The sequence below is a fragment of the Larus michahellis genome, chromosome 1 (genome assembly GCF_964199755.1).
Source record: "Larus michahellis chromosome 1, bLarMic1.1, whole genome shotgun sequence".
Lineage (NCBI taxonomy): Eukaryota > Metazoa > Chordata > Aves > Charadriiformes > Laridae > Larus > Larus michahellis.
Genome location: NC_133896.1, coordinates 58,751,854 through 58,777,861, shown reverse-complemented (window position 1 = coordinate 58,777,861; position 26,008 = coordinate 58,751,854). Strand labels below are relative to the sequence as shown.

At 41.7% G+C, this 26,008-nt stretch overlaps 2 protein-coding genes across 3 annotated transcripts in view; one reads left to right on the top strand and one right to left on the bottom strand.

The window, feature by feature from the left end:
- The window catches only part of LARGE1 (LARGE xylosyl- and glucuronyltransferase 1), a 282,679-nt gene extending 271,912 nt beyond the window's left edge, over nt 1–10,767 (bottom strand). Inside the window, exons 1-2 of one of the 2 annotated variants that reach the window (XM_074580461.1) lie at nt 10,392–10,767; nt 8,313–8,399 (exon numbers count right to left, since the gene is read on the bottom strand). The gene's annotated coding sequence lies outside the window, so the exon portion shown is untranslated. The remainder of the gene's footprint in view (nt 1–8,312; nt 8,400–10,391) is intronic. The other variant, XM_074580471.1, reaches the window with a different exon arrangement.
- Nucleotides 467–25,203, top strand: LOC141737584 (uncharacterized). The gene is made up of 4 exons (XM_074572529.1): nt 467–617; nt 10,729–11,691; nt 19,528–19,683; nt 24,358–25,203. Exons 1-3 carry the CDS (start codon nt 467–469, stop codon nt 19,554–19,556), a joined length of 1,143 nt encoding a protein of 380 aa, XP_074428630.1. The 3' UTR covers nt 19,557–19,683; nt 24,358–25,203.
- Nucleotides 25,204–26,008: the final 805 nt, after the last annotated feature.

Below are 26,008 nucleotides of genomic sequence, written 5' to 3'. Positions count from 1 at the left end.
TGTAAGACAGGAATGGTTTCTCGCTTTGGGAATTTCTGACACCCTAGCTATATTGGTTGATGGTGTGAAGAGTGACTGCTGATTGACATAACTTGGCTAGCAGAAGCTGCTACAGCAGTCACAGTTATATTGGCAAAAACAGCGCTTTTATCTGAATTGCTTCCATCATTTGTGGAATTTTTTTTGCATGAATAAACACGAGGAGAATAAACACGAGGAATTACAGATCTGTGTACAGTTGCACAGCTATGATCTTGTTGGGATGACAAAGACTTGGTGGGATGGCTTGTAATGTGCTTGGGAGTGCTGCAACAGAGGGATACAGGCTGTTTAGGAAGGACATGTCGGGAAGACAAGAAGGTGGAGTCCCCCTTTACGTGAAAGAGCAGCTGGAATGCATGGAGCTTTGCCTGGGTGTGGATGACGAGCTGAGAGCTTACGGGTAAGGATTAAAGAGCAGACCACTATGGGTGACATTGTGGTGGGCATCTGCTATAGGCCACCTCACCAGGAAAAACAAGTGGATGAGGCCCTCTACAGACAGGTAGAAGCAATATCAGATTCAGAGGTCCTGGTCTTCATGGTGGACTTAAACCATGAGGAGCAAATAATAAGAGGTGCTCTGCTGGACTTTATGCTTACAAACAAGGGAAGGCTCCTTGGGGACATGAAGGTTGAATGCAGCCTTGAGTTACACTGACTATGATGGCATTCAGGATCCTGAGAGGAAGGAGCAGGGCAAAAAGCAACATCACAACCCTGGACTTCAAGAGAGCAGACTTTGGTCTCTTCTTGCAAGAGTCCCATGGGATAGGACCCTGGAGGGAAGGGAGGTCCGAAAAAGTTTGTTGATACTCAAGGATCACCTCCTCCAAGCTCAGGAACAGTTCATCTCAACAAGCAGGAAGTCAGGCAAAACTGACAGGAGGTCTGCATGGATGAACACAAAAAGAAAGCATACAAAAGGTAGAAGCAGGAACAGGTAACCTGGGAGGAATAAAGAGACCCTGCCTGATCAGGCAGAGATGCATCCAGGAAAGCGAGAGCTCACCTGGAGCTGAAACTGGTGAGGGATGTAAAAAAATAAGTATCTGAAGGGAAGGTGTAAAGGAGATGGAGCCAAATCCTTCTCAGTGGTGTTCTGTGACAGGAAAAGAGGCGATGAAACACAGGTGGTTCCCTCTGGACATCAGGAAAGTTGGGGGGTTTGGTTTTTTTGGTTTTTTTATTTGGTTGGGGGTTTTTTGTTTTGTTTTATTTTTTTTTTTTACTGTGACATTGACTGAGCAACAAATGGCACAGGTTGCCCAGAGAGGCTGTGGAGTCTCTCTCTTTGGAGATATTCAAAAGCCATCTGGACATAGTCCTGGGAAACCTGCTCTAGGTGGCCCTGCTTGAGCAAGGGGGTTGGACCAGACGACCTCCAGAGATCCCTTCCAACCTCAACCATTCTGTGATTCTCTGAAAGCTGTGTCAGAAAAGCTCCAGATACAAACCAGTGTTTATATTGCTGTTTTATACCAGCCTTCCTATTCCATAAAGTACCCTCAAGGTACACAGAGTCTGTGTACTTGTGCTTCACCCAGCATGAAGGGAGCCCTCTCTCAACCAAGGCCTCTAGGCATTTTAGTAACATGAATAAATAACTGTTTTCTATACTACATTCGCAATTCCACTATTTCAAACAGAAAAGTCAAGATGTTTTCCCAAATCGTATTACCTTCATACACAGCAACTTAAAATATGAAAGCCTAGAAGAAAAGGAAAAGAAAAAAGAAAGAAAAAATATATTAAAACATCAAAACTCAGGCCTTTTTCAACATACCAATATCCAATGCAATGCAAACAAAACTGAGGAACAAAACCCAAACACAGCAAATAAAATATGCTGCCAAATTAATTATTTCAGAGAATTCTTGATACTAACTGCAGATCCAGAAATCTTTATTACTGATGTAGAATACAGTATTTTTTAGTCTGAGAGCAGAAAGGAAAGAACATCACCTATTAAAAATTTAAAGAGCTTTGGGACTAAAAAGAAGGACATCTGAAAATTTTGTTCTGTATCACACTATACCACCTTCAAACACTTGTTGAATATGGATTTACCTCAGTGCTGTTTCTCTCCTCCATCTCTCTCCACACCCTTCACCCTTAAAAAATTTGCCCAGCAGCACAGTGGGATACATGCCATACAAACATGGCAGTAGCCTCCTATTCAGACAGATCCTGTGCCTGCCCCCACTTATCACTGATCAAAATTGATATAAAATCGTGTCATCAATGGAAGTGCAACGTTTTTAACCCAGCTAGCATGTGTTAATAATTCAGTGGAGATTCTGGTCTCCTTAATGTTCATTTATGGTGACTTCTGCTAAACGGCAGTGGCCTGTGCCAGTTTCCCTCTCCAGGTTCTTAACACCACCCGGCCATAGATAAAACGTCATGTATTTAAAGAACATTAATCCACAACCTTTAAAGACCAAGATATATTTGTTTACTCCTTCAAGCATTCTCCCATTTCCTTCTCCTTTAAATGTTGTACTATTTTCTATTTTTGAGAAGTAAAACACATTCCTTTCTTCTTTCGGTCATAGCTCTAAATCAACAAGGAGTATCTGTAAATTCTACCAGCATGAGTTTATTTTGTCATTCATTCAGTTATCATTTCAATGGGTTCTTTTTTTGTTGTTTAAGATGCACATGTATTCTGTATATTTACATGAAAATAATTATTACATGCTGAGTATCATCACGGACTTGGTTTTATCATCTAAGGCACAGCTATACTAAGCAATAGTTCTTGTTAAAGACAGTGGTGGTTTCACATGCTTAAAGCACAGGACAGTGACTCTTTCAGGAAACCAGAGTTCTGCTCTTTGCATTTTGACTATCCACCTGTGCAACTTTGCTCAAATCAATTCACCTGCAGTGCATTAGTTTATCTTTCCACAGTGTCATTTTCCTCACTCTAACCTGCTCTGTAAAGCATTCAAGAACCTGTATTTTTCCACAACATGCCTAAAACTAGAGAACTGGCAAAGTTATTCTGTATATGAAAAATAACTGTCATCATTTTCAGTTCCTTACATACTAGTGGCACAATATTTTTATTTTTGCTCATCCTGATTAAGAAAAAAATGTTAAGAACATCTTTCTTCCCAGCCCATTCACCAGCCGCGCACATTTACATTGTGATTGTAACATAAAACAAGATCTAAGCTTACTGAATAGTAATTTCAGATGTTTCCAATACATGATGCAGCTTGATATACCTCAGGTGCCAGGTATGAGCACTGGTGTGAGAATAGTGGACACTAGCAGTATGAAGAGGTTGAGATTTTACCCACGGCATGCAAAAACAAGGGGCGAGGCTCTGGGTACTAGCAGTAGAGATGTAAATTCCAAGTGTGATAACAACTTTGCAGGGCAGTGCTGTGCACGGTTCTCCACTGTCCAAACCAGCTGGGAAGTGACCTGATTTTGGCCACACAGGAGTCATTCCCAAAGGAATTCCCCTTTATATGGGAAGGTGGTGTCCCAATGATGAAGGACCTGCACCACTAACCTATACAACATGAGTCTGACTGACCTCAGAAGTTTGGTAGAAGCTACTATTTTCATCTAGGAGCCTTTAAGCTGCACTAGCATTATAGTGAGAACAAGAGAAAGGAGAGGCAGACCACAATATTTGGAAGGAAACATAGTAACTTAAGCCACTGTTAGTATACTCTGATCTTCACACTTGAGGTCTCAGAGTAACTGTGAAAGGATGTGAATTTCTTCTCATATGTATCCCTTCTTCATTAAAGTCATCTAAACTGCAAGATGATTCCTGGACAATGAGTTTAAGACAGCTGCACCTGAAATGTTCTCAGTTTCTACATTTTATTGTTATTCTCTGAGATATAGTACAGATCAAATTATTGGTCTGGTTGCGCTCTGGGTAGTAGTCTGAAAAACTTGATATAAAATCAACAACATCAAGTACAAACCCCTCCCTTTCTGCCCATCACCAAATTGTTTTAGCCACTAGCAGGTCCTATCTTACAGTGGACTAAATATCAGTACTGATTTTTCCCCCCTTTTTCTTCATTGAGATTTATGTTCACAAAATGCAGGACACTACAAGTGAAGGAAGACATCCCAAACTAAAAGCTTTTACCATTCCTTTAAACTGATCATTTTTTGCTTTGTGCAAGTTAATGTCAACATGCAACTTTCCTAGTACTAAAAATTGTTTATGACATCATCACCTACTGATTTCAACTACTTGGAAGACTCACTGAAAATGAACAGACTTCTCATAAACATAGTTGATATTAAAGAGCTCTGGAAGACCAAGATCAAGGATATAAGTTATAAAATATTCCAATAATAACAACAGAAAATCGCCACCTTTACAGGAACCTCATTCTTCAGCACTCTATTTCTCTACTTTGATGAAACAGCACCTAGTTGTATGGTACTCTCAACACTGAAGTATACAAAAATACAGACAATTGTACCCTTTTAAAGTAGTAGGAACCATCTTCACCTTATTTAAGAATTCTCAAGCATGCCAGCCAATATTTTATCTTAGAAGACTTGTCAAAAATGAATGATAACCTCCTTCTGTTTAAATCTGACTCACACTCTAGAACCAGTCTCAGTATTGAAAAAAGATGAGACTACAGAAATACAGAATTTAACTGCTGCTTGCAGAGCCTCAGAGTTAATATCAGTTCATCTTCTATAAAAAACAGGAAGCCTAGGACTCCCTTCTGTTAGAAAACAAATGAAAGCTAATATTCTTAAGAACAACATGATCTAAAGAACATATATTTAGAGATTTAATAATGCTAGAATCATTGGTTTTCATTTCTTATTTCTATCCAGTCGCATACACCTTTCTAGTACCTTCATCCTGAAAAATACTGAATTAAGCAGATTCATACATTGAAGTCCAGAAATTTCTGAACATAAAATTCCATCTGCAGTATTGATTAGCAGCAGCATTAACTGAACACAGAAGGGAAAGCAATCACCAAGGGAATTTAGTACTGAGGCAACTGAGGATCAGGGGCGCAGAAGGAGAGTCAGAGAAAGGAGGAAAGTGAAACCTAGCCATAAGAAGCGTGGTTGAGAAGTCTAAATATCGTCTGAAAAGTTCATCTCATCTTTATCAGTTCACAATCCTTCTTGTTCCCCCCATTTCACCATTCAATAACACTTTTTATTCCAGCATGAGAAGCATTCTTTTCTCCAAATAGACAAATTCATTCCCAAGCCCCTAAAGAGGTACAAAAGTCCATCTGGAAATTTTAAGAAAACAAAGAGTTTCATAGTATTTTTTTTTTAATTTAAATCAAATTCCACAATTCCTTTCCTTCACTTCTCTGCCCTTTCTCTCCTCTTCCTCCCCCACAAAAAACAAATTCTTCATTCTTCTTCCCTGTATTTAAATGAAGATTGCTCAATAACATAGTTTTCTAGTTTTCTCCTAGTCCTAGATCTTAGCTGTCAAATGCCTATCAGGAGATAAAATCCAAAAGCTAGTGATACAACTGAAATGATGGCATTTTGCATGTAAATATCACACTCTGGGATAAGCTTTAGAGGAACTATTGAAAGCTGCAACTGAAAGTGACGACTCAACTTCCCTTGAAGTTTTAAGTAGCAGAAAATTTCTAGTGAAGTAAGTGGTGTGTGTGTGTGCGCGCTGGAAAGGATCTCTTTTTTTTGCTGAACAGAAGTTTTCTTGTAAAAGTGTATCAGCGCCAGAATGTGAAAGCAGGTTTAAAGTGATACATGTGTTGTCCTTCTGATTTAAGAAAGCTGTGGTTCTGGCGTTAGCACTTCTACTTGCAGTTTTGCCAAACAACAGCAGGTCAAAAATTGTTACGATTTCTATCATTTTCACAGATGCCTAGGAAAACAGTAAAGCTAGCCACTGTTAATTGATGTGACCCTTGACTAGCTGCCCCTCAGGCAGTGTGCACAGGGTCTGGGTCAACATGTACAACTATTCCCTGAAGACAGAAAATTCGTATAGACATGGAATAACAGAAATGACTCATCGATACTCAGAAATGCATGGGAGGCATCTACCTCCTTGTAACACAGGACAGGGAACTCTTTCCTTAAAGAGTCATCTATTTCTTTTTGTTATTTTCAGGTGTAGCTATCCTATGTGGACATTAGTGAGGAGGACTGCATTCTACCTGCACCATCTGGGATTTCTAGCTTCCTCCATCACATGGTTTATGTAATTAGATCTGGCTTTTTGCTGTAGCATTGGATAGACATTGATAGGGTTCTTCTTGACAATTTTAAGTGTAGTTTCTACGCAGTTAACTCCATTGTTGTGGAAATAGTAGCTATATCCCAGAAAGAACATTGATGGGGATACTCCTGTAAGAACTGTTAGATCAGACCTGGTCTGATCTGCATGTTTAAACAGGTAGTGGAACTATTTTTTACACAGTTTGCTTCTAATTCTGACACAGATGGCACTTAAACAAGAATTCCAGCCTTGGCAGTCTTACTTCAAAGTCAGTGCCAATGCCAGGATGATCCTTTCTAGCAAATTTCTCCTTGATTTTTGAGCCACCAAGTTCCATATAAAATAGAATTTATTATCTACTACTCCCTTTCTACAGCCACACATTGAACAAGCTTTGACAGGACATGGGACAGACCTTCAAATACCGAGACAAGTGACACCAAAGAGAGTCATGAAACCCTACCAGGTATAAAGCTCATTTCTTAACCCTTATCTTCAGGTGGGCATACCACAAGGAAGAGGAAAATTAGTGATCAAATGAAAAAGAAAAAAAAAGAAAAGTAAAATTACCTTCCTTGATGGTAGTTCTGACTCTCCAGCTCTTAAATTATGCCGAGTGTGGGATAATGAACAATGATTGCTTTTTAAAGCTAGCATTCACTACAAAAACGAAGATGAGCCAAACCCAGACAACTGAAAGAGCAAAAATAGTGCATGTGCTCGTGTGTGTATGTTTCCTTACACAAAACTACTTTTCAGGAAGTTCTTTAGCCACAGAATTCGGCAAATAACCAACACAGCTAACTCCGGAGAGAATGGAGACAAGCTCGTGAAGAATGGAGACTTGCATTGGCCATTACGTCCTCTTCTCATGCAAGTCTTTACCTTAATGTTATAGCACACATAGGTTATAGGAAAAATAAATACACCAGAAATCTCATATCCTTAAAATGCATATTTTTTAAATTTATTCTAATGCAGATGATGGAAATCTTCAATTAAAGCTGGCAAGTGCTCATTAACATAGGCTTTCATACGAGCCAGGAAAAAAAAAAAAAAAAGAGAAAAAAAAAGGAACGCTGTTCTGGATCTAGACAAGCACTCCTATCAACATCAACAGGAGTTTGCATGTAGATCAAGTTTAGCATAAAGCACAAATACTTTGTAGTCAGGTTATGATTTTTACCCGTTATTAGCCTTCAGTTTATAAACACCAGGCAAAATGGTTTGTTTTTTTAAGATTGCTCTTATAGAGGCATACATACAAAAAAGAAATCAGATGATGAAAGAGGAGAGTATTCCAGTAAGGGTCTATTGACAACTGATCATTTATTCCAGGAAAAACAAGAAATTCAAATTTGAGAAAGAAGTAGTCACATGAGTAATATTTAGAAGCATTATTCCTTCGAAATCATTGTATTTAAGAATGCTTCAGTTCGGCGATTTAAGTGCACATGGGGGACACCTAGTTTTACCAGTTTTCTAAAATAATTAATTCAGACTGAATACTACTTTTACTAATTTTAAGTCCTACACACTGAAATTTCAGCAGATCAAGCCTTTGACAGAGTTAGTGTTACCAACAGGCAGGCAGTCATTCACCACTGCTCTGCACTTTGGCTTTCTGAGAATTGTACTTTAGAATTCCTGTAGACTGAATAGGTGGCAAAGGGAATTCAACATATTAGTAATACTATTTTCAGTGCTCCTTCAAAGAAAACCAGTGCATATTGCTCCAGATCTGAGAAAACTTGTAATGTTTTTATGTCACCTGAACAGAGAAGAAAGAAGTTGTCATGCATATTTCACATATTTAAAAAAACCCACAATAATCTTGCTACATACTGCCATCCAGATACTCCAGGCTATGCTTTCCTTACCAGCAACTAAGAAGGGCGTATGTACTTTGAACAGGAAAGATGCAACACACAACATAAATCAAAAATCGTGAGAATTAAACATCCACAGGATGGGGAAGAAGAATCTGCTACCACAGCGGGCAATTAAAAGACTGAAAAAAAAAAAATAATCATCAAAATCAACCTACCAATCCAATTATCCATCAGAGAATCTGCAGTTACTGCAACTTCTACATGACTTGCAGCCTTGCTGATCAACGGCCGTCACAGGACACCTAAGCAATAAGAATTTAACATTTCAAACTTGAAATACTTATCAGCAATTTGCAGTTTTCAAGAAGCCTAGGGATACCTGTTCCACCTTGGTCATTTCTCCATTTTAAAAAATTGCAACACAGTGAGGATGTTCAGGGTTGAGGTTTTTTTGTTAACTTGTTCTGTTCTTTTAAGTAAACTACCTTTCAATAACCTATCTCCATCTGCAGCAGGGATTAGAAAGACTTTGTTAAAAGATTCCCCCTGCCCTGAACTCAAAGCCTGAGTTTATAGATGCCATTTTTCCTCTACGCTTACAGTATAATAATGCAGCTCTATAAAGTGAGGAAAAAAAGCCTTCATTTCATAGGTCTTATAACAATAGTTTGTGCATTTTCACCACTGAATGGGGAAAAAATACTAACCCAAACTAGTCCCCCTAGCGTACCTTTGCAGTAGGAGTCTAAAAAATATGTGGCAAATCACTACTCTGTCTTTTTGTATGAAACTAGCTTTTTGCTTTTTTCTTTTTGTTAGTAGAAGACATAGCCACTTAGAGAAACTGCAGGGAAACTAGGCAACCTTTCAGTCCATTTATCTAATTTCCCGCTGTTTCTATTTCTGAACAGGTGAAAAAAAAAAATGTTGTACAAAGAAAATTAATCTCTATCCAGAAGATCTCATTAAATAAAATGTGTTGACCTGTTGGCAATTGCCATGTCTGGTTTCAACACAGCACTTTGTTTAGCCTGGTGCTTTCTGTTCTTTCTAGCACTGAAACTTACAAAAAAGCTAACAACGTTTTAAAGACATTTGATTCATTGTCATTTCCATCCTGGCATCTATACCTTCCAGAATACATAAATGACAATCAGTGCTGTGAAAATGTTTCCTGGAGTAATTTTAAGTGTGCTATAAAAACTAAGTACAATACATACACAAAAAGGCAAGACCTTACAACAACGGTTCAGATGCCTCCTCAGGCTAATTTTCAGTTCAAAAAAACGCATGTTGGAAAAAGTAGGCTTTATTTGCTGCCTAGCAGTACTCCTGTTCCAAGTCGAACAAAGCAGAAGGCATTGTACTCAGGTGAAAACACAAATAAAGATCGCTTGTCTGATGCTCTACAAAGAAGAGAAATCACTTGCTTTCCAAAAACAAAACTGGGCACAGTGGAAGAGCTAGGAATCTCTCCAAAAAGTGTTACATAAGGCATTGTCAAACTTCATGTCACCTCCACAGAGGCCGCAAGTTGCTATTCCCCCCACCCCGGTGAGCAGGAATTAATGATCTAAATGACACGATTCTCGGATCGGAGGTGATAGCAGAAGCCTTCCCAAAGGAGAGCTTCCTGCGCTGAAGGGCTTGCTGGTGGGGGGGAGGCTGGAGGGGGATGGGGAAAAAAACCACCCTCCCCGCCTCAGCGGTTCCAGCGAAACTCCAGCTTCGCCCCGAGCCGGCGGTTCGGGCAGGTCGCCTCCCGAAGTAAGCACACCGAGGGACAAGGCGTTCCCGCCCCACGGCGTGACACCCTTCCACCCGCACGGCGGCAGCCACCGGCTCACCCGGACTCCCCCGCGCAGCCGGCGGTACTCGGCGGGACGGCGGCCCCGTCCCCTCTCCGCCCCACGACTGGAGCCGAGCCCCCAGCGGAGCGGGAACACGTCCCGGCCAGAGAAGCGGGTGCGTGGTGTAAACAAGCGCCCGTGCGGACCGACGAGGGGAAAGGAGCGGGAGGCAGGCGGGGCAACCTCCCTCGGCTGGGGGAACCGGGGTGGGGGGAAGTGTCCCCCTTTGTGCCCGGGGAGCGACAAGCGTGCCTCCGCCCCAGCAGCTCTTCAACTACAGACCTGATGGGGATTAAAATCCAGGAGATGCAGCCACCACCCCAGCCCCGCCGGACTCGGACGCCCCCTCCCCCGGGCTACTGGAAGGGAGACACTCACCGATTGTTTCTTGCCCTCCCCCGCCCCTCGCCTCTAAAAGCAGCAGCGACCCGACGAGGCTCTTACCTTCCCCCGGCTGGCTCCCGGGCCGCCGGGACGGGCGCTCAACCCGGTCTTTCCCCCTCCTTCGCTCCAGGCGGGCAGCTCCAGCTCCGTCCCCGCAGCCCGGCGCTCCGGAGGTGTCAGCTGGCGGGTCTCAGCTGGCGGGTCCCAGCCGGGGCGGCACCGGCGGCTCCACTCTCCGCGGGACGAGGAGCTGCTGACGGTGGGAGGCGGAGGAGGAAGGCGGCGCGGAGGTCCCCACTCTTCCCGGGATGCGCCGCCGAGGTGGCTGCCTCCTCCTCCGCCCAGCTGTCTCTCCAGGGCCTGCCCGCTCCCTGCTCCGCGGTCTCCTGATGGGCAGCCCGGCCCCGTCCGTCCGTCCGTCCGCCCCGCCCGCCTTCCCCCGCCCCTCTCCCCGGCGGCGCCGAGCCGCGCGGCGCACAGGCCCCGCCGGCGGCCAGAAGGAGCCGGGGGCGATGGGGGATTCCGGCCCGGCCTCCTGTCCTCTCCCCGGGGCCTGGTGCACCACTCTCCGCGGGGAGAGGAGGCCCTGCCCCGGCCTGGCGAGCAGCCCCGGGAAGGTCACCGGCACCACGGAGCCCAGCACGGAGAGGCTCCCTCCGGCACCGCCGCCGCCGTTGCTACTGCTGCCGGCCCGGCCTCAGCGGCCGCTGGGTGCCGCGCTCCGCCTGGGCTCGCTTCTCTGCCGGTGCCCGGCGGCCGCCTCCGAGTCTGAGTGCCAGGCTGCCCCCTTCCCCTTCCTTCCTTCCTCCCTTGCCTCCCGCCCCTTCCCCGCTGCCAGCCTTCCCCCGCCGGGTCCCTCCGGCGCCCGGTGCCAGGCTGCCCCCCTGCGGGTCTCGGTGCCGCGGCTACCCGCCGCCGGCGCTGCGCCCGGCGGGCCGAGGCGGGGGCGAGGGGCGGCCGCTGCCGTTCCGCGGATGCCGGGAGCGGGGTGCCCGCCGCCGCTCTGCCCCGGGCTCAGCGGCAGCTGCAGTGACTGTGTGTCTGTGTCATGTCTGTGCATGGGCGGGCGGAGGCGCGGGGCCGAGGCGGAGCCAGCCCGCTGACACGCCGCCCAGCGACAGGCGCCCGAACCGCCCAACCAGCAGCAGCAGCCGCCGCGGCGGCCCGCCCGCGCAGCCCGGTGCCCCGGCCCGCTACACCTGTGACCGGGCTGAGGAGGGGCCGGGCCGCCGCCGTGACAGCGAGCCCGTCCCGCGGGAGGGGGCGGTGAGGGGAGAGCCGGCTCCCCGCAGGGTTTTGGGGGGAACCCGCCCGCGTCCGCCTGCCCAACGGCCGTCCCAACCGCCGCACCCGGGCTGTGGTAAGTGAGGGGAAAGCGAGAGGTGCGCCCGGCCCGGCCCTCGCCTCAGGCGGCGGCGGCGGCGCCAAGGTGCCCGTGAGGGGGGCGAAGTGGTGCCCAGCCGTCAGTCCTCGGCGGTGGAGAGGACCCGACTTTCCACCACCTCACCTCAGAAGCGAATACCTCATCTTTTCGCTTAAATGCGGCGGAGCGTGTCCCGGCGTTGTGTCCCTCGGTGCTGGCAACTGCTGGGAGTGAAGTGATAAATGCACCTTTTTTTTTTCTTTTTTTTTTTTTTTTTTTCCTGCCGTAAGCATAGAACAACCCCATCAACACTGTTTGTTTGTTGTTTTTTTTTCTTTGGTTATTTTTATTCATCGTCTTTCTTTCACTTCATTAGCAGTAGCAAAATGGATTGCTGCAATCCGTTAGCATGCCGAGAGGATGGTGTGGTAAACTCTGTGTATGGGCGGAGAGGGTGCCTGAAATTTCGGGAGGAGCGCGCGGAGAAGAGAAATGAGAGGAGGGGAGCAAATGTGCATACAATCCGATTTCGCAAAGGCATTAATCCATTCTCAGAAGGGAAGAGGAAGGAAAGTACACACGTGCTTTGAGTAACAATGTAAATAATCAGAAGTAGAAATAATAGGGATACCATTCAGTACTTGCTGTTTTCTTCCTCCAGAATGATAAGGGAAGAGTTTTAAGGGGAAAATGTTGTTCTGTAACTACTATGCTAACTTCTCTTGTTACATCAACTGATTAAATGCTGTAACTTATTCAGAAGTTGCTAGATTGTGGGCAGAAATTATGTTTTGCAGCATGCTTTACCAAAATATTGTGAACTCTGGAACAGGTTGTTCATGGCAAGACAGTATTTACCAGATTTGATTAAGGCATTGGTCCATCAAGCTTAGTATTCTGCCACCAGCAGCGCCCGCTTCCTGGTGCCTTAGTCAAGAGTGGTATCAGATGAACTGAAGTAAATCATGGAGTTGAACATGCCAGTGATATCCCCTAAGTGTTACTAACTGCAAATTTTGGCATATTATAACAGTTAGGAAAGCATTTTGGGGGGAAAACCCCACCCTCTGCATATCTGTAATTTAATTCTGATTTGAATGATTTTCTGGAGAAGCTACAGTAACATACAGATTAGTCTTTATTGTGCTAGTTATTTTCATGAGCAAATCAAAGTCAGAAGTCAGCTATACTGAAGCGACTCATTCTGTCCATTCTCCTAAGCAAAGCTAAAAGCTCAGCCTTTATGTAATAATGTTTTCTTGCACTGTTGAAGGATTGTAACTGCTTTTGTGACAGTCACAATGAATGAATTGCTGGGGGTATGTGGAGAAGGAAACAGGATTGTGTATATGGCTTCATTATTAATAAAATGAGATTCTCTACTGCCTGTTACTGGAATTCTGAGCAGTTTCACTTTTTTTAGTCTCATGCTATGTCTTAAAAACTATTAAATTGTCAGACTCTGATCCTACAAAATACTGAACGATTTCTGCAGGTTCTTAATGTTCTTATCTGCCATTAGAGCAGGGAACTCCCAGCACCCACAAGAATTCTTGGGTTTTAAGAGCATCATGGGTTATTAGGGTTATCTAATGTACCACCATACATGACAAATGATGGAACTTCATACTGGAACAAACTGCCTTACTTAGAATTGCTCTGCATCTGTCAGGTTGGTGACCTGCTTGCAAAATGGACAACAGTTGTCCAAACCCAGAGCAGCGTTTGTCAGAAGCTCTAGCTGAGAATGATTACCACTGTGTTACAAAAACTTAACAGGGACAGGAGGAGTGACTACCTGTGAAGAAAAGATTTTTTCAGAAATTGTGTTTATAAGCAAGTAATCTTTTCATATTCATCATAAAATCGCTCCATCAGTTTTTGTCCTGGAAAATCCTGAAGTGGCAATTGCTTTGGACATAGAGTAAACAAGCAATGCAGAAGGATCCTTACGCCAAGGACAGCTAGAAGAAATTAGATGCAAATATTTGCACTTCACATTTCATTCAGCCAGAAGGAAGCCTTCTCCAGAAGCTACAGAGGTTCTGGAGTGAGATGTCTATTTACATTTAAAAAAAAAAAAAAAACAAAAAAGGAAAACCTATAGTAATGTCAAGTATATATTTTAAAAAAATGTAGAAAGCTGAAAATTTCAAAGCTTTAAGAGCCCTATTAATAAAAAATTATGTAAACCAGTCCTTTCTTTTTTATTAGGAACATGGTGATTTTGAGATAGTGTTATATGATCAAGTTATACTGATGTAGAATCATCACACTAGTGTTTGGTCTCGTTTTTTCCTTATTGCAACTACAGATAAAGGCATAACAGTACACAACTTCAAACAGGTTCTGGTACTTTCACTACACCAGAACATAAGTAAGTAAAATAGGATTAAGTCTGTTCATAAGACCCCAAACGCTTACAGATTATCTGGGGTTTGATGAAAAGAACAATTATTTCCAATATAACCGCTTTACATGAAAGGGAGGTGTAAGGCCCACAAGTATTCAAACTTACAAAAGTGCATGAAGTTCATCTCCCATTTAACACCAGTGAAGTCCTTTTTACATTCTTACAGTTGCTTCATTGTTCTAGCTGAATTCAACCACTATGAGGTCTTTTGAGGAAAAAGACAGTGTTTTGTTCAGGTGACTGAAAAGTACTTTACTACTCTCATAGTGCGTTATGTGCCAGCTGCAATAGCAGCCAAAATATTCCTGAAAACCGGGAAGGTGTCCTGTCCCCATTCCTCCACACACACTGCTGTAGTTAATTAGCATTTTAAATACCTAGGGAGCCTGATGCTGCTGTGTCACACTCAAGATATGGGATATGCATGGACAAAGCTAAGTTGTCCATGACCTGCTTTTACGTGGAGTTGATGAAATAGCTACTTTTCATAAAAAACAACCATTCAGGATGTTCTCAGGGGGAATGGAAATTCAAATCTGATTTAGCAGGCTGGCTGGCTTGTGTTAACTGATCCACTTCAACACAGAAGGTTGTGACCCTTTGTTTATAAATTGCTGCTCTTAACTCCCAGGTGCTAAATTGCACAACTGTTAATACCATCAGAGCATGAAGAGCAAGACCACAAGTCTGAAGCAAGTCTTAACCCTTGAGATTCTTTTTTTCATCTGCCACTGCAATGAATACAGGATTACTGTGGAACAGGCTGCCTAACATCTTTGTAGTAGGAAAAGGCTTTCGGACAAGAAATAAGTGAAATTTAATCTACTCTGGAAAAATAAATTCTCAATTCTTGAGTGTAAAGTGGAAGCTCTGTTACATATGCTGTCCACAATGGGTACTAAATTAAAATTTAATGGAGATTTTCCTCTGCATGTAACAGAAAAAAGAAAAATCAACAAAACCCAAGAAAGTCAGAGCAAGATCCAGGTTCCCTGGGGTTATAGGAACTGGAAAAAAAATAAAGACTGGTAAACTGTATGCCTTTAAATAACTAGACAACGTCATGAAAACCTAAAACTGTCAGAATGCGAAGGAAATTAAGTTATTAAACTGGAAATTATTTCTCTCTTATGCCAAAACAGATTTCAGACAATAAATTAATTGTTCTGTGTTAAGTTCTTTTGATTTTCATATGGCTTTCTCCCAAAATTCTGTTGTACTTATAGACACAAAAAGGTAAACATCTGTACTGGAGTCGTAGATAGTATTATGCCCTATATCAAAGAAAACTTGAAGGAAAGGGTTATTTTCCTATTTGTTTACTTCATACCTCTGTCAGAACTTTCTGTAGAATTTTTTTCATTGCTGCCAATTACTGCTTTGCCTTTGTTGTGACTCAGTCATTTAGAGAACAGTTGGGGTTTTTTTGCTTGGTTGGTTGGTCTTTTTTAAGGAATATTTCTTTTAAAAACATAAAAACTAGTGAAGATATGCAGAACAAATATGGGGCAACTTTAATTTTATGAAGTTAATCTGATTTCAGGTTGATAGTACTTTTTAAGTTTGGACCTACCATGGTCAAGTCAATCCTGTATTTCTACTTATAGAAATAGCTGATTACTACTTTGCTAATGATGTGACTTACATATTACTCAGAAAATATTTATTTCATATGCCAAAAAGTCAATGCCAATGCTTTTAGTAATGCATAACTGCATCCTAAAAAAAAAAAATAGTAATGTGCTATGTTTGAAGTTTCTTCTTTTTTTTTTTAAGAAGGAATCTTCACACCTATGCTGTTTGTAGTGAAATTCTGGATAATGTACAGCATAACTATTCTGTATTAAGCTGTATCATTCCCTTCACATAATTTTCTGGGAAAGGAAAGCCGCATCGGACAAACTTTAAAATAATTTAAACGTCACTGTCTATGAAGGTGGAACTGACCCAGGTACTCTCAAGCCTAAATCAAGGTATGTTGAAGTCAGTGGAGCAACTGCACTGATGTCAGTGGTATTCAGTCTAAACTATCCTTTACGTCCCAGTCTGTGTTCTGGGACAATATATATATACACTTTTATGAAGTTCTTTTTTAGTAGTTGTTTCTATGTGATTGCTTCACTTCACTCCCAAGCAAATAGTGGATATAGTGTCTCCCTCTTGTTTCTCTGTTTCTTTTGTTATAGTTCCCCATTTATTGCCCTGCAGTATGAATGCTAAATAAGACTATAAAAAGCTTTAAATGAATTGTAGACTTGTACAATTAATATCTGCTATCCTTTCCAGAAGTATTAAAGCACAGGATGTATCACTCCTCTGCTCTTATCCTTACACGTTTAGATTTTAATTCATCTAAGGACACCTTTCACTACTCTGGTGAAAAGGGGGGTACTCTACCTGATCAAAACAAGACCTTGTGTTTCCATTAGAAGCACCCATCTTATACGTGGTAGTTTTAATTATTTTCAGAATAGCTTCATTAACTTCTGAAAGTGTTACCAATACAGGCCTCGCCAGATCCAGGATGCTAATTAGAAGGAAAACTGGCTTTACAGTAGTTGAAGAATTTTGTCTTCTTTAAGAGAGTGGGAAGGCTCATTCAATCATTGACAGATTTCTGTTTCTGGCAGAAAGTAGGAATAACTGCCAGTTATATGAACACAGAGAACACCTGTGACAAATTACTTATTCCCACATTCAAACAGCCTCTTCAGACAACCAACAACAGTAAGCCTAATAATGATGAAGTAAACAATGCCAAGATGTCCAAAGTTCCATGCGGTCCAAGTGGTGTCCTTTATGGCCAGCATCATCTGTCATCTCCAATGTCCCTAACTCGGTGGGTTAGGCAAGTTTGGAGGGTGCCGTATGAATGCTTGGATCACTTCCTTAGGCAGACAGAGTGTCAGAAGTAACACATCTGGCCTTCATCACATTTATTCTGATTTTATATTAAAACTCGTGTAAATCTGACCAAAAAAACCTATACAGAACTACACAGTAAGTGTAAATATAAAATGTAAACAAAATTAAAACAGACAGATGAATGATAAAAACATAAATCCTATTAAAAATTAATACATGATATCAAGATTTGTTAAAATAATTTTAAGGTTTGTATCAATGGCCAGGGCTTTAGAATCTGTATTAAAAAATATCTGAATTAAAAATAGGCACCGTGGGGAAGGAAATTACCCCAAACTCACTTATAAGAATCACTACCTAATGAGTCAAATAGGAATATTTTTGACCAAAAATAAAATGACCATAATTCTCAGCCAGATCCTAGAACTTCCACATTTTTTCTCAATGAGGGCTGTTCTTTAAATATTTTCTAGAGGATTTCTCTAGAAATCAGAAATGCATTATAGCTGCTGCTGTCCAATGAAGGGAGGGTAAAATAAAACCCAGATCCTATCTAATGACGCAGGCTGATTTGCTTTTTGTCCATTACAACAGTAAGAATCTTTTCCGGCAGTTTAACAAAATTGAGAGAAGAAAGTCCACTTTCGTGTCCTTGTCTGACAAAAGCACAATGGAAATATATGTACATGCTTCTGAATATAAACAGGGAGCATAGTCCGAACAGACAATCATACAAACATGAACTCATTTAGTGGCCACAAGTGGTTGTGCATCTCAGAAATGTACTGTGAATAAACTAAAATGTTCCTTTGCGGGGGCTGAGATGTGACTGTGAGCTGCATCCAGCTCTCTGGCCAAGACTGTCAATGCTAAAGAAAGTTTCTATGTTCTTGCTGGCATTTGAGAAGTTGTGAGCTATGATCTGGATTTGCTATGTTGGCAAAAGAATAGGAAAGGTCACCCCATCTCAGCAGTGAAACTGTCGGTAACAAAAGGATAATCCTCCTCAGTCTCAACAGCAGTTACAGAGAAGTTGATGCTAAGGTCAAGCAACAAGGCAAGACCAATGCTAGTGCCAATGAACCTGTCAACATTAAACACCTCTGTTTCAGAGAAGTACTTTAACACTTCAATATTCTGTGATTCAGACTGTATCTTGACACGGTAGGGGGTTTTCCCATTGATTCTTAGGTGAAACTAAAGCTGTCAGACATACTAGCGGCCAAGCAGACAAGGCCAGACTCAGAAAAAGGACAGTCCTTCAAAGTCTGAAGGTGACATTGCAGGAACCCAGCAACCGATACAAAAAAGCCCAACCAATTCAATAGATATTTTACGCTCTGTATGTGCACTTGCATTTCTGTGCTTAGCAGCCACACAGGTGCTGGCATTGCTACTTACTCTAAAATTGCAGTCTGTATTGGATTGTGTACTGAGGAAAGGAATAAGCTTTTGCTACCATGGATGACATCAGAATTCACAGTTCCTACAGCACCTAAAAGAAATGACCAGACCAAGCAAAGTTTCCAATGAAATCAGCATGTCCTTAAGTCAGTTAAAAGAAGAATTTCACCTACAGAGAGGGAAAATAATTTTAAATATCACTTCTCCAACCAACACACAAGATCTCAGTGCTGGAATTGGAAACTATACTGGCATGGTGCCCTTTGCCCATGTTGACAATATTTCCAAGTATGCTGCCTTATTGTTTCCATGCCAGCATGATATTACAGCAATTCCAATGAGAGGGAATAACTTGAGGGATTTTTCCAGTACCAGACTTGATGCCAATGGCTCTTCAAAACTTTCCCACCTTCTTCCACTCAGCATAACCAAATGCAAAATAGATGCATCCAAAATAAGTGATCATCAGCAGGAGGTACCACATTTCCTTCCCTTCTCCCAAATCAAAGTGAAAAAGGTACTATTCCTTGAGACTGGACTTTATGCCAAATACAGTTGTAACTTTGCTATGGCAATTACTAGGCTGTAATATAGGAGTCTTACCCCATTTTTATCAGTGAGCTCATTGAAAGGAAGGACTACTTGCAAGTCCTCTTTTTGCAGGATAATCTGTGACAAGTTTGAGAGGTGGTGGGCCACGTTACTGGATGGTCAGCAGCTGGTACCTCAAAACTAGTGATGGATTAAGAAATCCTCTCAGAATTCTGCTAGAGAACAATGTGCGTGAGCATTAAAAAGCCTTTAAAAGTCTTGTGCTTAGAAGAGAGTAGTTAAAAGGGAAGAGCTGCATCCTTGAAGAATCTATACCCATAAAGTAAGATCAGATCTCTTCTTCCTTGACTAGTCTAACATAGCAGCTAAGAAAACTTACTGTCCTTTGAATCATTACCAGGCTTTGCATCTGCTGAAAACTGACAGTAAATGATTATTAAAAAAAAAAAAACACAACCATATTTTCTTCTTCTTCTTTTCTATCCACCACCGCAGGAGCAAAACTATGTTTTTCTAAACTAGTTATCCTTTCCATTCCCTACCTGCCCAGGTAGAGATGGGTACTGGAATTAACAATGTTGAGTTTATTTCTTCCATAGGAGACAGAAAGAAAGCAAAAGAGATTTGATGGGGAGTTGGGATGCAAGATGAAATCCAGGATTGTCTGGATGAAGAAATCAGACATTGCTGAGAGAGATGAGGATACTAAAGAGTGCCATGAAGTCTACATCTGACCTTTTTGCACATCAAATAAAGTAAGGGTCAGGCAGAAATCACTCTGTGATCATGTAATTAAGAACTGTATTATAATCTGAAAAAAAGGGGTATCAAATTCTGTTTGCATGTGAGAATTTAGTTGTCATTTCCTAACTTTGTGTACTTGAGTTTGCAACCATAGTGATGTTCTATTAATGTAGTTTCTATGTGTAAGGCTCGATATTACAGAAAAAGAATGTAGAAGATGGAGTTTTAATGAAGGTTTTTGTTGCTTCAAGCTTGTACTGACTGCATTGCTCACAAGTGCCTATATAAACTTTTCCTAGTTTCTTTCTACTGATGACATTTATGGGAAAAAAACCTAATAGGCGCAAATAAGAGCGAGAAGCCTAGATGTCTTTTACGCCATTGAAGGTCTCAGAATGTTATGCTACCCCAAACCATTTGTATTTGTGGTAGGCTACATTTAGAATATGATTCTGCCATCAGATTCGGCATTTGCTCCCTGAAATAACACTCACAACAGGTATTCTCCCTTCTGAGCATTTTTGAAGAAACTGGGACACTAATGAATTAGATTTTTTGAAGAATATTTTGACGGCATCAGTGTAACAGGGCATGAACAGGAAGATAATCCTATCCACCGGCATACACATGATAAAGGCTTAGATGCAAGTGATACCTGCATGACAAATTGGTGCTATAAGAAACAGCTGTCATTGCTTGATTTCCATCTATCTGCCCCATTACCTCAGTAGATCAATTGTTTTATATACCAGTATTCAGGTGCACACAATGATTTTTTTGATAATCTCTCTCACTACTGTTGAGCAGATTTAGACTCAGATCAAAGGCAGCTGTGGCCTACCTTTCCTGCAGTAACTTGTAGCAAAATGTCCATATAATTAACTTCAGGTGACAAAATGTCAAATCCAGCAGAGGTACAAGCAGAGCATACTGTCTTAAGACACTAGAAGGCTGATTTGAAAGAGGAATTACACCAGTTGAATTAGTAGTATGCTCCAGTCAATTTTCTAGATCTATGTTCCTTCTGCTAGGAAAGGAGGTAGCCTTTGGGAAAATACTAATTTTCACTTTCCTCTGCTGCACAGAATAGACTCAGAAGAAGGACGTGATTGAAGCCAATTGTCACAAAATGTTTAAGTCGGCCAGAGAGCTTGAGACTTCAGAAATATGCCTCAGATATGCAGTGCAATGGAGTTTCAGCATAGTGTACGTGTCTGATAGAGTTGATGCTTAACATGTTACTTCAGAGGCATCCTTTGAAGAAAATTTCAGCAGACCCAGTCTCCAGCCTGTCCACAGGGTGGTTGTGCAGTTCCATACCAAGTCTAGACATATTGGACTGCTTAACATCCCTTGAATGACAGGATTACACAACAACGTCAGTAGCCCCACAACTATGTCCTTGTCAATTAATTTTGATGCAAACATCTAGATACCTTTTATTTTGTGATATCTTCTTCCCTTACTTTTGTAAACAAAAGTTTAAACTCAGAAGACAACGTTTGCAGACCCTGGGGCATCTGCCTTTCCCAGAAGACTGAAGATGGTTATCTCAAAAGGATGTGTCAGCTTCTTCCTGGCAGGCTGCTAACTCCAGGAGTCTGAAAGCAATATGCATGCTTCCATTAGGTGTGTGTCATTTCACCAGGGACAGAAAGATATGGACTTATTTTCTAAAATTGGATGAAGTGGGAAGAGTAAAGGCAGGAGGACAAGTAGTTAATAGAAATTACTAAGAAGTACAACACTAAAAATATCTTGTCCCCACCAGTTTAAATTCACACCTACTCCTCTCTGAGCAGGAATGAGTAAAGAGAAATTTCCATCTTCAGCTTTTGAAACTTCATCTGACTCCTGGGTACTGAGCACCAAATCTTCACCTGGCAGATGTCAGCAGGCAGCACTGAAACCTTACCATATTTCTGAAGGATCCATTATTCAACACCAGACTGCCAACTTGAGTGTCAAAATCCCAAATGACTCTCAGCAGTACTTGAGGGCAATCACAGCAATTGTCTGGGGACCTTGCACAATATTTTTAGCCTGACAAGGCTAAACTGGGTAGTAGACCGAACCATTCTGTACATGGGTAGAGCATACACTTCATTCCTTAGCCTCTTCTTGTAGCTACTATGGCTGTTACCAGCTCTGCCGCCTCCAGTACTGTCGCTCAAACTTATTGCTTTCCTGAGACCTAGACTTTGGTTCCTGATGAACAACATCAGCAGTACATTGGCTATTTAAACCTGAGGGATGACAGTGACAAAGCAAACCAGATACCATAAATAGCTTTACAGAGTGGACTTGAAGGCAGCAGAGAGGAAGGAACCAAAGAGTTGCATCACGTACTTAGAAAGTTTAGGTGAAATGAACACAACAGTACACCATGCTAGAATGTAACTAGTGGAAATGTGGGCACAAACGTCTTTTTGACTGGTTAAGGCTGTCAATGAGAAAAGTTGCATAGCTTCTAATAGGCATGCATGTTAAAAATCATGCCTCAAACAAATGGAAATTAGGTAAGATTCTGAACATGCTGTGTAACATGAGTCCAAATGAACAGGACTCAGAGGGAGGGGAAATTATGAGTGAATTTTAGCAGTCACTGCAAATTATCTCAAACAGGTTCTTCTTATTTGCATGTTTTTGTGATGTCAAGCTGCAGAAGCTCAGGAATTTTCCAGAGCTTGTTGCAAGTGCTGTGGCTCAGTGGGGGTCTGAGACTCTTTGGATCAAGACTGAAGATCCCATCTCTAGCCTCAGTGAGTCACTGAAGTCTATGGCTGCTCAGACCACAACTCAGAAAAAGCCGTACACATGTGCTAAACGCTGCATGCTGCCAGCTTTCCCAGAGAAATCAAGAAGGCTTTTACAGGAATATGCAAATCTTTGCAGCAGATGAGCCCCAGGTGTAAACCAAGTAAGCTGTGGTCCTGCAGGCTGCCTTGTCTATGCCAGGGCCATGGAAAACTAAGTTGTTTACTGTGCCTGCAGCTGTCACCACCCAGAGAACAGGCAGGATGTCTGGTGCGATGTCCAGCAGTGCTGTGTCCAGCAACATGCTGCCCACCCTCTCAGTTGCTGGTGGTGGAGACTTTTCACATCATCTACAGCTTATCTCCCTCCAATTCCTTTCCTACAGCAATAGCAGCCCCATCTTTACTCCCGCTTATGCATTTTGCATATGTTGTGAGAAGTGTTGAGCTGGCCTTGCTTTGCAGGACTGGGGCTTGCATGTATACCAGAAATCCTCTCCAGTTTACTTATATAAAAATTGGTCTATCCTGTTCAGCTCTTTGGTAAGTTTCGTCAAACAAACAAGACAGCTTCTTAACAGATTTGAAATGGTGGAAGGTGACTCAATCTGGGACAATACAGGAACAGAAGACAGGTGGAAATAAAATGTTCATGAACCATTTATTATTAGATATTATTAGGTAGGATTGCTGCATTTATTTGCACACTTAAATGCTTTTTTTTAATTCTAGGAAAAGCTTACTACACTTTTCCCTATCAAGAAATACTACCTAAAGGTATTAGTCTTTGTAGTTCTGGACAAGAAATAAGTAATTTCATACAGTGCTATTCACATTCCGTACAACTAAATTCACCATCTTTCTAACAGCAACAGTCAAAACAACCTTCTCCTCACCCCCCAAGTAAACAGATCCATAAACTCTTTTAAATCTTATCTCACATTCACATACACACAAAATAAGGGTATTACTGTGTTCTGAACTGTGAGACTTGATGAATGAGCGATGCAGAATCCTCTCCTAGAATTTCAGGATCTCCACTAAAAATGCACTTGAGGTATGTCTCATCAGGCACCGAATCTTTCCACTGATTTTGGCAGGAATCTGTTCTGTCCCCTATGCTTACCAGTCCCTTTATTTGAAAAAAGAACTAAGCAATCTGAATTGATTATCATACAAGTAATTTTTTCAGAGAGAACCAAAAGATGCAGTAGTAAAGAAGAACTAGTTAGGTGGAATCTGTTACTGGTGTTATGAAAACATGGCTTTGTGAAATAAGTTCTTAAGTAGTAATTTGTATGTGATACACAATTAGTTTTTCAGTTTGACTGAGAGGGGAAAAAACAAAATCAACCTGACTTCTGTGGTTATATGAACTTCCTTTCTAAATTTGTGATCTATTCACTGCATATGTTTCCAGATTCCCTTGATTTGTTAAAGCAGTAATTCATGGGTGCAAGTGGAAACATCTGGGCAGTGGGAGGGAGTAAGAAGTAGCCAGAATAAAGAACAATTGTGTGGAGCACAGACAAGGCACTGAAGAACTTTGCTGCTTATTTCTTGATTCCCCTTTTTTTTTTTTCCTTTATGGCTTGCTTTGGTGGGAGTTGTAGTCTAAAAGCTTTAACTCACTGTTAATGCTGGTTCTCACCTGGGAATATATACATTTAAATAGTTATACTGTTGTAGGCACTGAAAATTAGCAGTCTTTTTTTACGCTGCTATTCTATAAAAAGCACAGAGAATGCCCATAAGAGGATCTTTTCCTTTAGCAAAACAACACAACCTGATTAGAACATTATGTAATCTTAATACACATTTGGTATCTTTGGTATGTAACTCAGAACTCAACTCCTAAGATGCTGATAGAAATGGCATGCTGGAAAATGTAAAATTGCCAGTGTGATGTCTTTTTCTTGGGTCTTCCAGAACTGATGGGCATTGCTAGATGAGAGAAGCACGTGTGAGAGAAAGAAGAATGGCTGCCAACAGTACAAGAGTCACTGTTGCTCCTTCCTCTACAGCTATGACAAGAAGCCAATGCTCCAGTCATAAGCAAGGACAGGTTGGTGGTGGAATAGGAACACTGACAGATACCTGGCCTCCAGAGGAGGTTGGGAGTGTCTGAGCAAGAAAATGGACTTTGAATGCAAATCTCCAAAGTGAGTAAATAAAGATAAGCATTAAGAACATATGAGGGGAAAAAAGAGGGGTATTGCAGGGAGAAGAGACTGCGGCATGGTGAAAGAAAAGGTGAGAGGTGGACAATGGAGCAAGAGACCTATGAAAAAATAAACACAAAGGATGAAGGAAAAAGAGACTTTGCTCCTTCAGAGAACTGAAGGAAGTAATTAAAATGACGTTGAGAAGAACATAGATATGAAGCACAGAAGACTAAAAACATCTTCCAAATTGCAGCCCACAGATTTCCCAGTGTGCCAAATGTGCAGCTCAACGAATCTCATCCAATTTGAGGAACATTCAAAATACCTTTAGTTAATTTTGTAACCTCCTCCCTGGAAATGCAGTACACTTTCTATACCACTAAAGATGTATCCCACAAGTGGAAGTAGTGTTTAATTTGACATGTAATTAACTATTGACCCCAACTGTCCCATCAGTAGCCAACTTGAATAGAGAAACCAGTCAATGTTATGACAGGCAGCAGAACGTTAATGAGTAAAATAATGATAATTCTATAGATGTTAATCTGGAAGTAAATTCCTTCATTAAATGTCAACATATCCAATAAATGCATTAATATCTTATCCAGGCAGATTGTTCCAAGAGATTTTAAAATGGTTGGTACATTTTATATGCAGCCAAGGTCTTTAGAGATGTCTGTTTATCTTGATTTCCTGTTAATTTGTCAAAGACTGAAGCACTAGGCTTCACCTCAGACCAAGACTGTTTCAGACAGGATGAACTTCTGATGACGATTGACCATTGAGGCTAATAATACCTAATAATGGCAAATGTTTCTCTCTCATGGGCACTCCCAATTCTTCACACAAAAAAACCCAAGAGTAGTCGGAGCTACTTTTGTCCCTCCCTGCAAACTAATGAAGTTCCTACCAAAATGCAAATGAAAACGCTGCTTTCATTATAGCACAAAGGTCTCATCCTTTCTGGGTCCAGCTTTATTAACAGAAAGATTATTCAAAAAAGAGTCCTAACCACACCAACAACCAAAGCATCAAAGCAAAATAACTCAGAGCTTAGGTTCAGCTACTGCTGGCTTTCCTTCTCTCTGAACTTTCTCCCAAATATTCGAAGTTTAACACTCCACATCTATCTCCAGCAGGCGATTCTGGCAGGTTCCAGTCTCTGCTATAAGTCTGGGGCAACAAGAGGTTCCTGCTCATTTGTCAAGTCCAATTTAAAGTTCAGTTAAAGATTTTTGTGTTATCAGAGTTTCATAGCCCCTTTCTGCAGAAGGCAATGCAGGTGAAACATTTGAATTAGCAAAAGGATATTGCAGTTCGCAATGCAAAATTAGACCTGATAAAATTGCAGAGGGAGCATTTTTTAAGAGAAAGAGAAAAAAATGTGACATTAGGGTTAGAGTCCACAGAGAGAG